This window comes from Notamacropus eugenii, chromosome 1 (assembly GCF_028372415.1).
Source record: "Notamacropus eugenii isolate mMacEug1 chromosome 1, mMacEug1.pri_v2, whole genome shotgun sequence".
NCBI lineage: Eukaryota > Metazoa > Chordata > Mammalia > Diprotodontia > Macropodidae > Notamacropus > Notamacropus eugenii.
This window is the reverse complement of record NC_092872.1, coordinates 127,423,404-127,436,426: the sequence shown is the minus strand read 5'-3', so window position 1 is coordinate 127,436,426 and position 13,023 is coordinate 127,423,404. Positions and strand designations below refer to the sequence as shown.

At 40.7% G+C, this 13,023-nt stretch overlaps 1 protein-coding gene across 3 annotated transcripts in view; it reads right to left on the bottom strand.

Moving 5' to 3' along the window:
- Positions 1–26: 26 nt before the first annotated feature.
- SLC51B (SLC51 subunit beta) overlaps positions 27–13,023 on the bottom strand; it is a 36,918-nt gene continuing 23,921 nt past the window's right edge. For all 3 annotated transcript variants that reach the window (XM_072614122.1, XM_072614113.1, XM_072614130.1), the window contains exons 2-4: positions 6,822–7,135; positions 3,003–3,093; positions 27–385 (exon numbers count right to left, since the gene is read on the bottom strand). In XM_072614122.1, coding sequence (XP_072470223.1) covers positions 196–385; positions 3,003–3,093; positions 6,822–6,918 — 378 coding nt within the window. In that variant the 5' untranslated portion in view covers positions 6,919–7,135 and the 3' untranslated portion in view covers positions 27–195. The remainder of the gene's footprint in view (positions 386–3,002; positions 3,094–6,821; positions 7,136–13,023) is intronic.

Below are 13,023 nucleotides of genomic sequence, written 5' to 3'. Positions count from 1 at the left end.
AAAGTACAAAATATTTGGCCCATAGCTACTGTTTACTATATGTCTTTATTACAATGTCTGGCAGAACTTTGATGGTTTTAAACTTAACCCAGTAAGTTGGCAGCACCTGGTGTTTAAAATACTTCCCTGGTTTTCATTTTTTCAACTCTCCATAATCTCATTAGATTCTAGCTTCTGATGACTCTGAGGAAATGACTATGCTGCTATTTCTTTCAATTCAGTCATTTCCTGTTCTGGGTTTTGGTTTTGGGAGAGCAATTTTTCCTTTAAAATATACAAGCTGTTATCATCCTTCTGTGGCACAGGATCCTCCTTGTTGGTTACAGTCTCAAAAGAAGACTTGGTTTCCACTGGTGGTTTATCCTGGGAATTCATCTTCTGATTTCTAAGAGGAGACAAAAAGAAACGACAAGTAACTGAGACTGAATATTCATCCCCTGATTCCAGATACCGAGGTTAGGGGATGTTCAAGTTATCAGCTCAGAGGGCTTGGTGTCGGATATATGTAGAGATTTCAGATTGGCTCTGTCAGATAAGTAGCCTCAAGTTAAACTGAACATTCTCTATTCCAGCAGAGAAAATGACAGGTGAGATGTCTAGAACCATCAGGGGTAGAACAAGAGATTCTTCCTTTGAAAGGTCTCTCTCACCAATTCCTTCCTTCCCATTCCTAATGCTAATACTACAGACCAGGCCCTTACTTGTCCAAATTATTGGAATTATGAGTCCCTCTTTCCTTCAATGTCTTACAAACTAGATATAGCCAAGTTAATCTTACTAAAATTGCATTTTACCCACACTGGTCCCTTCAAAAACCTTCAATGCCTCCCCATTGCCAACAGGGGCAGCTAGACGGTGTAGTGGACGCGGAGGTTCCCAAAATGGGCAATACTGCTCCCAGGAGGGTGCTGGAATGTTCTAGGGGGTGATAGTAGCCTCAGATGCAATTGCAGGGCATTGGATAAAAATAAAGTGACAGTGGAAGCATAAGGAAAGAAGAGAAAATAAGAAAATTTTGAAAATTAGGGACACATTTCAGAGATAGGGAGGGAGAAAGAGAGGGAGGGAGGAATGAAGGAGAGAGGGAGGGACAGAGGGAGGGAGGGAGGGAGGGAAGGAGGGAGGAAGGAAGGAAGGAAGGAAGGAAGGAAGGAAGGAAGGAAGGAAGGAAGGAAGGAAGGAAGGAAGGAAGGAAGGAAGGAAGCAAAGGAAAGGAAGAGAGAAAGAGAGAGAACTTTGATTGGATTTTGTTAGCTGGGTGTGGTGGCTATATAATCTTCAACCTGCCCTTATCAGGGAGAAATCCTTGCCTTAGTACCCAGTGGATTGGAGTTAAGATGTCAGCTAAGTGGCCCTGAAAAGATGAAACCCAGAAGCAGGAAGCAATGCCCAGCTGGGACCACAGGTCTAGCACTCATTACAAGACTGATCCCTTTGGTCTTAACCTCTATCTGTTTCCTCAGCTATAAAATGGGGATAATAATAGTGCTTGTTTCCCAGGGTTGTTGATGAGGATAAAATAAGATAGTATCTGTAAAGCACTTTGCAAACCTAATAGCGTTATATAAATAACAACTGTGGTTCCTGTTGTTTTTAGTTAGTTTTCTGGGAGAAGAATGGGGATCAAATCTTGATCTGATTGAGCTATCTATAAGAACCTAAAAACCAACTAATGGACCCCCGAACAAGACTCTGGGCCACGACCCAAAGGGGCAGAGCCAAAGGGACAAGTCCCAGCAGCTTCCACAGAGCCTGAGACTGGCCCTTGGAGCTGTGGCAGATATCCTAGAGTGTCTATTGGTGTTGTTAGGTGGTACAAAGTGGGGTGAGCACCTCCCCCAGTAGCCGGAGCCTAACATTCATTCGACAAATATTTGTTGAGTTTCTATAGATCTCTATATATTAGGTGTTGGGGGGGGGGGAAGAGTAAACAATGTTTCATATGGAATGAAAGGTTAGACATCTATACAAATAACAACGACACAAAATAGAAAGTGAAAGGAGAACAAGAGGTCAAAAAGTTCTATGGAGGTTCAAAAAGCAGGAGTGGTATAATAATACAGCAGGGATATAATGATTAACTATCACTGATAGGAGAATTTAATAAGCCATACCCCTTCATAAGGAAATGTTCAATAAGAGCTTATTGGATCGGATAATCATTGATAGATGACTTGATGGCAAAATTATTTTGAGCATTACTAATAATGTTAATTAACAATAACTAATATTTAAGTACTTCTTGACATTTCCCGAAGCACCTGGCATACATTATTATTTCATCCTCACAACAACCCTGTTAGATAAATACCATGGGTATTGGCCCCATTTTACAGATCCAGAATATGGTTATATAACTACTAAGTTCCAGAGTTGAGATTTTGATCCTTTTTTTTTTAAACACACCACACTGCTTCTAAAACATTATCTTCTAATAGATGATGAGCTCTTTAGGGAAAAAGACCCTGGTCAGCTGTTCTTATCTTTTCATTCTGCCTCCTCCACCTCCATCGTTGAGCAAAGTACCTTTTAAATAATTAGCTCTCAAAAAATACCTTTTGAATGAATGAGTTGGTTACTGTATAACCTTACTTATCACTAAACTCTAGAAGTTGTTAACGATGCTATGCAGTGTTGTGATTTTTAAGATTTTCCAGGAGTCTCCACTGAATTCTATTTTGAACAACTAATAATGAGTATAATCTTGGGAACATTCTAGTTTTTCCCTTTAGTCTTTTCCTCTCTCCCTCATCTTACAAGGCTATATGGGTTGTAACTAAGGGCAATTTGGGCGGCAGCATTTCTTTATCATAGACCGAACCCTGAGAGGTCCTTGAGGGTAGCATATTCCCAGGTCTAAATTATGGGCAGAAACCAATAAGAGGTCAAGCAGGGTTCAGAATAAGATTTTCCCAGGAAAAGTCACCTTATTCCTCTCAAAACAAAATTGGAACCATATTATTGAAAGATGGCCAGAGAGCTTAAATAAATAACTTTCTAACCTGTTTGCTGCAATATTTCTCCATAGAAGGAAGATATTCAGGACTAGTACGACAAACGAAAGGACAAGGACAGCAATATTCCATGGCGTTGCTGTAGAAAGAAAAGATACAAACGTTTGCTACTCAGTCTTTTAGTAGTATCTGGTGTTTGTGACCCAATACAACATTACTTCATGTCTGTCGATCAATCTACCTCAGTACTGAGTGCTGGGCAGGACTGCTAAGGAAAAAATGAACCATCTCCAATCTCAGAGGAGTCCTAGTCTGATCGGAGAAACAAATCCCTGTCCAGAGTTTGAACTAGCATGAGCAACTGAGGCTTTGTCTAGGCGCTAACATTGATGGGATGGGGTAAAAGAGGGGAGAGATCCTTCTTCCTTATTCTTGATTTCTAACTCACATATTCCTTCCATATCCAAATACTCACTAAAACTTAGTTTTCCCCTGAAACAAATTTCTTGGCATCTATATCCCCCCCCCACAGGCTGATTGCTTTTTCTCTTACCTGCTTTTATATAGGGTGAGGAGAAGGCATTGGAATGTTCCTTGTTCCCCATTGCCACCTCCAAATCCTTCCTCTGCCACCATCACTCAGCAATCACTTAACCTCTTTTAAAGTTCGTTCTGTCCCCTTCAATTGTGGTTGTCACCTATGGACCACCATCCTCCCCAATGGGTCTGATACCTAGTTTCTCCACCTCACCCCCTTTCTGACTTTGTTTTCCTCAGCATCTTCACCTCCTAAGACCTAAGTCTATCTCAACTAAGCACAGAAGAGCCATAACTTAGATTGCCCCTCTTCCCAGTTGAATGTGACCCAGCTTCCAGAATCCCTACCTATGGCCCTGTCCCTGTCCTGAGGAACTCATCTTGTTTCTAAGGATGTCAGAGTTCTATGGAAATGAATGAGTTTATTTTTATAAGTCCATCAGAGAGAGAGGCAGGTAGTATTGTCCTCATTAATAGGTGGGAAAACCGAGCCCTTCCCTGTGCTGACAGAATCATTATTCGAAGTTCATTGCCTTTGGTTTCTGCCCTCAGAAGAAATAATGAGGATGTGTTTTATAGCCTTTATTCCATTTTTTATTTATCCACATTTGGGGAAGAAATAGAGGCTCAAATGAAACAAAAGGGTACATTTCCTATTTGACATTATGTGCTTATTCTTCTAGCAGATTTATATTTCTGATTATTTCTTCTGAGGCTAATGGTTTTTGAAATTCAATATTTTTTATTTTCTGTTCCAAATTCTCTCACTCCCACCTACCCCTCCCTCATCCACTGAGAAATCAAGAAAAACAAAACCTGTTACAAATATGTATGCAGTTATTAAGCAAAGCTAATTCCTACATTGACCATGTCTTATAGATATACAATATATACACACATATATACATCCATATGTATATATACATATACCTGTGTGTATTGTTTTATATGTATCTACGTATATGGGCATATATTATATATATATACCCCTCAGTTTGCACTCTGAATCTATTGCTTCCCTGATGGTAAATTAGTATGTTTCATCATGAGTTGAAGGTAACAATTTTTAAATGAGCACACAGTAGCATGTGGTTTCCCAAACATTATTCTGGGGAGCAAGACCTTTCAAGTAGCAGGAAGACCTCACTGGGGAACTTTGAAAATCTGAGCTCATTCTAGTATGGTTCCTCTCTGACTATCATTAACGCTGCCCTCACCTTGGGACTCATTTCTCTCCCCCATGGACATCTCTTTCCTTTTTTTCCCTTCTCCCACACTGGAATTCATTTGAGCCCAGGTAGTTTGCAATTCCTTATATGTATAGCCCCAGTAAGACAGACTTCCTGCCTTATGTATGATGCTTTGACATGTGCACCGCACCTATGAAATTTCATCAACAGGTGTGGGAAGCTCTGTCCCTACCAGGTGTACCACAGAGTATTTAAGAAATTGACGCACACACACACGCTATGAATTTTTTAAAATGGTTCTCAGGCAAACATACATATACAATACTGTACAATGAGCAACTGTGAATGACTTTGCTGTACTTGGCAAAAAAATGATACAATTCCAGAGGACTCATGATGAAAAATGCTATCCACATCCAGAAGCAGAACTGTTAGAATCTAAATGCAGATTGAAAAATACTATTTTTTACTTTCTTATCTTTTTTCTTTTAGTCTTTTTCTTCTTTCACAACATGACTAATATGAAAATATATTCTACATGATTGCACATATATAACCTATATCAAATTGCTTATTGTCTCAGGGAGGGGGAAGGTGTGAGAAGGCATGAAAAATTTGGAACTCAAAAGTTTTTTTAAAAAATGAATGTTAAAAATTGTTTTTACATGTCATTGGGAAAAAATAAAATACTACTTAAAAAAAACAACATGGTTCTGATAACAAGAGGGAAGTAACTGAGAGGGCATACTTTCACGTTTCCACTGCCTAAATAAATCCCTCACTCATTCATTGGATAATTAACTGAAAGTATACCTCCAGCACAACATTTTCTGTCATGGACACTTTGACAATCTGGTGAAGCTTATGGCCGCCTTCTCAGAGTCCTGGTTGTAAATGCATAGATAAATAAAAAGGCAACCAATTATATTGAAATACAGTCATCAAAATATTTTTTTAAAAATCAGTTTACTGGACCTCAGGTTAAGAACACCTACCATAGGGGACTCTTTATTCCTTTATCTATAATAAATACTGACTACTTTATCTTAAAGCTTTGATTCCTGGTCAAATGCCTATTGCTCTAGGAGGGATGATACTTTAGCTAATATCAGTGACTCTTTCATTAGTAAGAATGAGCCTTAGATCCTTTCCTGAGAGCAGATTTTGTTAAGAGTGTTAGGGGAGAAAGAGGACATGAAGACGTTGAGTGAGGAGCGGGTATCCCTGTGCAGAAGTTAGAGGGCACTCTTAGGGGCAGAATGGAGAGGCCAGGAATTTCAATGGGCATTTTCTCTGGCTGCCCTCCATGCCTAGAATAATCTCCCTCTTGGGCTCTGACTGAAGTCCTTGACTTTGGCTTCCTTTAAGTCTCAACTAAAATCCTACCTTCTATAGGAAGCTTCCCCCAACCTCCCAGAATTCTATTACCTTTCTTCTGTTAATTATTTCCTATTTATCCCATATATAGCTTGCTTGGTATATATTTGTTTGCATGTTGCCTCCCCTAGGAGACTGTAATCTCCTTGAGGGCAGGAACTGTGTTTTTGGTTTGGCTTTTTTATCCCCAGCCTGGCCCATTTGTTATTCAGTCATGCGGCTGTGTCTGACTATTGATGACCCTACATGGGGCTTTCGTGGCAAAGATACTGGAACAGTTTGCTATTTCCTTTTGCACTGTGTCCCCATGTTATAGATGAGGAACTGAGGTGAATAGGGATGAAGTGACTTGCCCAGGACCATACAGGCCTGGTGCTCTATCTACTGCATCACCTAGCTGCCCCAACCTAGCACACAGTAAGTACTTAATAAATGTTTATATACCTGTTGAGTGGGAGATAGGTGGGAATGCTGCAGAAGGTTTGTTTTGCCTACTTCACAGTTTTTCCCAGGGCTACCTTGGCTCGCTGGTATAAGAGACAGTCATCTTGGATCTAACAATGAGCCCAATATGTTCCATAAAATGCAAAATCTTAAAAGACACAGTGGCAACTTGACTGCAGTGACTGAACGTTCATTCATTAAGCACCATCTGGGCCCAGTGAAAAACAGACTGGTTTTTCTCCTGCCTCTGGACTGTTGTAGAAATTTGACCTGATCAGTCCCTGAAATTTTCTCTTCCGAGTCTAAGCAGAGAACTCACCATCCTCTGTCCGGTAAAGCCACAGCATTTCCTCCAGCTCTTTTTCGGACAAACCTGGCCCAGGAAGGGCCTCAAACTGCCCGTTGTTACTGGCCATGTTGAGATGTTCCTGATGTGGGCTCCTACACAGATCCCTCTGGCCCTCTGTTGCCCAGTGGCCACTCAGAGCTGAGACTAAAGCCTTGAAGCTTTGCCTAGAAGAGACCAATGCTGCTAGAAAGAGAGAATAGCTCTGTGAGTTGGTTCCTGAAGTCTTCCCACTCTTCCATCTAAGTGTGGTAGGACTGAGGCATCTGGTTTCCAGGAACAAGAACCTGGAGAGGAAATAACCAAAACAACAAAGAAGTAGGTCATATCATGAATTTGACTGACTGTTAAAACGCTTTCTTGCTTTGAGTCTGTTTCCTTTTCTAGCTGCTGCCTCCATACAGGGCTTTGTAGGAGCCAGGTTTAATATAAACTGCTCTAAAATCCATCTTAGTGGAAGGTTTCCAAAGCAATGGACTGTGTGATCAGCAAAAGTCAGTATTTGGCTTTCCAGGTATCTACAGCTAAATCTAAACACCCTCTAAAAAGGAGGCTATTCAGCTCCATTGGCTAGGTGGAGTAAGTGGATAAAGTGCGGGACTTGGAGTCAGGAAGACCTGAGTTCATTCAAATCCTGCCTCAGACACTTAGTAGCCTCAGTTTCTTCACCTGTAAAATGAGAATTTTAGTACTTTACAGGGTTGATATGAAGGTCAAATGAGATAATATTCATAAAATACTTTTCTACCCTTACAATGTTATATAAATGCTAGCCATTGCTGTATGTAAATATAAAATAAAGTGCAGGAAGGGATGAAGATGCTCTAACAGATAAAGAGATGAGGAGTATGGGAAAACTTCACGGAGGGTATTCCTAATCTGAACCCAAAGAGGCAGAAAAATTTATGACACAAAAGTAATGGCTGTGACTGAGCCTGTGGTTTTACTGGAAGTCCCAGGGAGGAAACTCCCTTTACCAGTGCAGATCACCACATTCCTTATAACTTCTAGCCTTCGAGCTGGCGTGGGGCACTGAAAGAGTAAGTGACTTGCCATAGGGTCACATACCCAGTAAGCATTAGAGGTAAGACCTGTTGTGAGACTGGGTCTTCTTGAAGCAGAAAATAATACAAAAAGTAACTAAGACACATTTAGTTGAGTGGGAAGGGAATTGCTATTCTAGCTCAGAGATGGATGTTTTTCGGATTTACCATCTGATAGCTTCCTGTTTTTAACAACTTATTTTTGCTAAGCGAGTGCTAGTCAGCTCAACTGTTTCTCCATCGATGAAGGTGGCACAGCAGTGAATAGAGCGCTGGTCCTGGAGTCAGGAAGACCTGACTCCTTCAAATCTAGCCCCAGACACTTACTAGCTGTGTGACCCTGTGCAAGTCCCTTAACCCTGTTTGTTTGCCTCAGTTTCCTCATCTGTGAAATATGTTGGAGAAGGAAATAGACAACCACTCCAGTATCTTTGCCAAGAAAATCCCAAATGGGGTCACAAAAAGTTAGACATAGATGAAAACAACAACTCCTGAAGGCACACTCATGCTAAAAACATGTAAATGAACACATTTTAAAATCGTACAATCTTACAAAACCATTTAAAGAAAAAATTTTGTACTCTATAAACAGCCGGGGAATCAAGGCATCTAGGTTCTAAATGCTTCATCTCTCTGAACCGCAGTATCCTCATCTGTAAAACAGAAAGAGTGGACTAAACCTTTAAGGTCCTTCTCAGCTTAAAAAATGTAGGAGGATTCTATGATCCTATTCACAGATTGGAATTTACTTTTAATTTATTGACCATCATGGGCCCTTTCCAAGCCATCCCTTCTGATGGAGCCCAGAAACAGATAAGGGCTTGGCAAAGAAATGAACCCATCCCCCAGGGATATTTGAAAACACCCCTACAAAATCTAACTGTAACCAGCAGGTGTCTCTGTGCAGTTTGACCAAAGAGGACTTTCCCTTTTCCCAGTCTAAAGTAGTAGGGTTGAATCTCCCTGACCTTGCTTATCTCCCCTCAAGGGGTCAGCTTTTCTAATAACACCTTCTCCTCTTCCCTTTCCTCCTTCCAGTCCTGCTGAGTGGAAATTCTTGTTTCAGATACCCACATACTTAGGCAAACCTTGTCACCTTAGCCCAAGAACTCTGCCACTATCTAGTTTAAACTCTGCCTTTAAAGAAATTTATACAACTTCTAAATATACCAAATTATAGTTCGTGAGCCCCTAAGCCAGATGAAATGTCCAGCTGATTAAACTAAGGACTTTTCCTTTGTTTTTATTAACCATTACCATCCCTCCCCCTCTCCTATTCTCTCTCTCCCTCTCCCTCTCCCTCCTTCCCTCCCTCCCTCCCTCCCTCCCTCCCTCCCTCTCTCTGTCTCTCTCTCTCTCTCTCTCTCTCTCTCTCTCCGTATTTGTTGCTGTTCAGTCATTTTTCAGTTGTGTCCAGGTCTTCATGACCCCATTTGGGGTTTCCTTGGCAGAGATACTGGAGTGGTTTGCGATTTCCTTCTCCAGCTCCCTTTACAGAGGAGGAAACTAAGGAAAGGAGTTAAATGACTTGCCCAGGGTCACATAGCTAGTAATTGTCTGAAGCCAGATTTGAACTCAGAAAGATGAGTCTTCCTGACTCTGGGCCTGGCGCACTATTCACCGGGGCCCCCTAACTGCCTTGTTTCTGTATTTAAATAAAGACAATTAAGATGATTGTATATGTAAAAGAAAAGCCAGCTTTAAAGGACAAATGGATCTGGGAGAAACAGCTTACCGAAAGAAAAAAAGAGATTTAGGATTTAAAACTGCCTCCCTTTCTTAGAGCAGCGAAAGGAGAAAAAGCAGATGATTTATCAGTTGCTTAGGTTTCCAAGAGAAAGACCAGTCCCATCATTCCTCAGTGGGGTTCCCATTCACTAAGTGGAGTTCTGAGCCAAAGCATCCAATCACTCAGTGCTTAGTCCCCATTCAAAGTGTTCCTCATCCAGCACTGCTCAGCAGCCACAGCTGCTCCCCCATCTGTCACAGACTCTCCAACTTCTCCAGCCAGCAGAACCACAGCCAGTCCAGTTTAAAGTGAATGATTCAATGCTTATCTCTTCCTGGGCTGGAAAGACTGTGCTTTCTTTTTGAGACCTTGGACTACATTTCCCAAAATCCTTAGCTAGGGCTTGGACTCTGGACCCAGTCACAGGACAGCCACTCTGAATCCTAGTGCCAAAAGCAATCTATTTTAAAACCTGATAGTCTTCTGCCTCCCTTCTTACAAATCTCCAACTTAGAAACGCAGCTGACAGATGACCACGGTTAGCATATCGATCTGTTATCAAAGCCCCAATTACAGCAACTCAGCTGCAAGAGAGAGATCTACATGAAACTAGTGACTCATTTGTTTGTTGCGAAATCAGAGAATATGTATAACATGTATAGACTCCATGCCCGGCCGGTCAGAGCCCAGAGAAATGACACTTAGCAAAAGGAGAGTTCAGTATTCCCTGTTAAAAGGGCGACACCCGGATTTCTGCTTTTCCTCTTTGGAGAAAGGGGAAAAAGAGTGGGGAACCAGAGATCTAGGATTTCCCCTTTCTTACCACCAAGGAAGGCAGTTTCTTCTCCTGGCCATAGCAGACAAACAATCCATCTAACTTGGCTGGATTGAGGCAGTCACTCTGACACTGAGGTCCACAGTATAGTATACTCCAAATCCAAAGATGCTTCACATGTTCTCCCATTTCACAAAAAAACAAGAAAACCCCACATCTACCTATCTGGCACCGAAACACATCAGTGAGAGAAGAAAAGAAGTCCAATTCACTGTTTGACTTAACTGACTACGTCTTTTTCTTAACCAACCAGTCAACAAGAGCCATAGCTAACAATTTTGGTACCTGGGAAAAGAAAGCAAGACAAAATATCCTTTCAAATCTACTTTGTAATTCATAATATGAAAATGGTACAAGAGGGAATTAAGATAAATGTAATAGGGAGGAAGGGAAATCAGTGACTATACTGACTCACAGATGGGAATAAATAATGAATACCATCTGGTGGTTACCTAGTTTAATTATTTTTGCTAAGCAGATGCCATGGTCATTATTTTCTATGTTACCAAAGGTGTGCATGTGATATCAATGTATAAATGTGACAGTTTTTTAAATTGCACAGCACGTCAGTATAATTTTTTAAAATGTTTTACACCCTCTAAATGTCTGTGCTCTGTGGCAAAGCACCAGTTTCTTATCCTAATTATGGCACTGAAATCAATTGAATAGTCAACTTAATCAAGGAGATGCTTCCTTGAGGCTGTGGAAACCCACTCTACATATGCTTTCTCCAGGGAGTATCCTGCCTGATCCATCCCTTTGTTCATATTGCCCCATTCTTATTACAATCTCTAATTCTGAGCACTCTCCCTGTGACCATGCAACATCCTGAAGTTTAGATGGAGGAACATAACTTTTTCTTTACATGGTTTTTTTTTTTTTAGTAAGTTTCACCTCTGTCTCATGCAGCAAAAAATCATTCTATTTGTAAATTTATAGAAACTCAGGGAAGGAAAAAAACAAAGAAATCCTAAGAAAATTCCAACTATTGAACTGAATATGACTTCATTTGTGGTTTGGTTGGAATCGATGGTCTCATCCTAAATCAATACATAGCCCCCTGTTTTAGCACAAGCAAGAAAAGTGAAAGTTGAATTCTTGCACCTAGTGCCTGAAATCTAAGTGTAGATAAGACAAAGATAAAGTCAAAACTTAGAGATAAGACAATGTAAAACAGACATTTTTTGAAGATTTATCTCACTAATATCATGGGATACTAGTATGTCTATCTCACCTCAGTCTGTGTGGTTTATCATGATCTGTGGTTAGAAATGGCAGATCCGTGCAGCATACTAAAAAGCAGAGACACCACCTTGCCAACAAAATTCTGTATAGTCAAAGGCAATGGGAAAACTGAGCACCGGATTGATGCTTTCAAACTGTGGTGCTGAAGAAGATTTTTGAGAGTCCCTTGGAGAGCAAGGAGATTAAATAAGTCCATACTTAAAGAAATTAATTCAAGTTATTCACTGGAAAGTCAAATACTGAAGCTGAAGCTTAAATACTTTGACCACATAATGAGAAAAGGACTCATGGGAAAAGATCTTGATGTTGGGAATGATCGAAGGCAATGAGATGGATAGATAGTGTCATGGAACATGAACTTGGACAGACTTCCAGAGGATAGTGGAGAATAGAAGGGACTGCTGTACTATGATCTACAGAGTCACAAAGAGTTGGACATGACTGAACTACAACAGACTGGTTAGAAAACAGCCTAGACTGACAACATGATGAAGTACACACCTGAAATTTTGGATCAAGAAGCGATGTTTAGGGCACAGGCTCTTGGTCCCAAGAACACCTTCTCCTTTTCAACTTATCCCTACTGGGAACTAAATGATATATCATGGGAAGTGGTTTGCTGGGTGCCCAAAGGAGTCTGAGAAAGGAGTCACTGTAATTCATAAAAACTACCCGCATCCCAGACCAGCCTTTCTACCTTCTTTACTCTAATGGCCCAGATCAATATGGAAAAGTTCTCCTTACTTCTAGATGATCAGCACATTAAGGATTCATGATTTTCTGGGAAGGAGACAAGTCCAAGGATCAGAGGAGTTAGGTGACTTGTTCAGGGGCACACAGCTAGTTAGTGTCAGGATTTTAATTTAGCTCTTTCTGTTGACAAATTCTGTACTATATCTACTCCACCAAGTGTCAAACGGAGGCCAGGAGCCTACTTCACACTCCAGGAGTCTGACCAAACCAGATTAAAATGTAATTGGAAAACATTTAACAATAAATAAAAATGCAATAAAACATATGTAATGTCAACTTGTGGTTTTCTCAGTCAATATATGGCCCACAGGGATGTGTATTATATATGTTTAGTTTAGTGGCCCTCTGAAAAGTAAAATGTTTCATGCAATCCATTTACATGCTCCTTCTGAGGAATAGTTGTTCAGTAGTGTCCAACTCTTGGTGACCCTGCTTGGGGTTTTCTTGGCAGAAATACTGGAGTGGTTTGTCATTTCCTTCTCCAGTTCATTTTATAGATGAGGAAACTGAGGCAAACAGGGCTAAGTGACTTGCCCAGGGTCATACTGCTTGAGACCAGATTTGAATTCA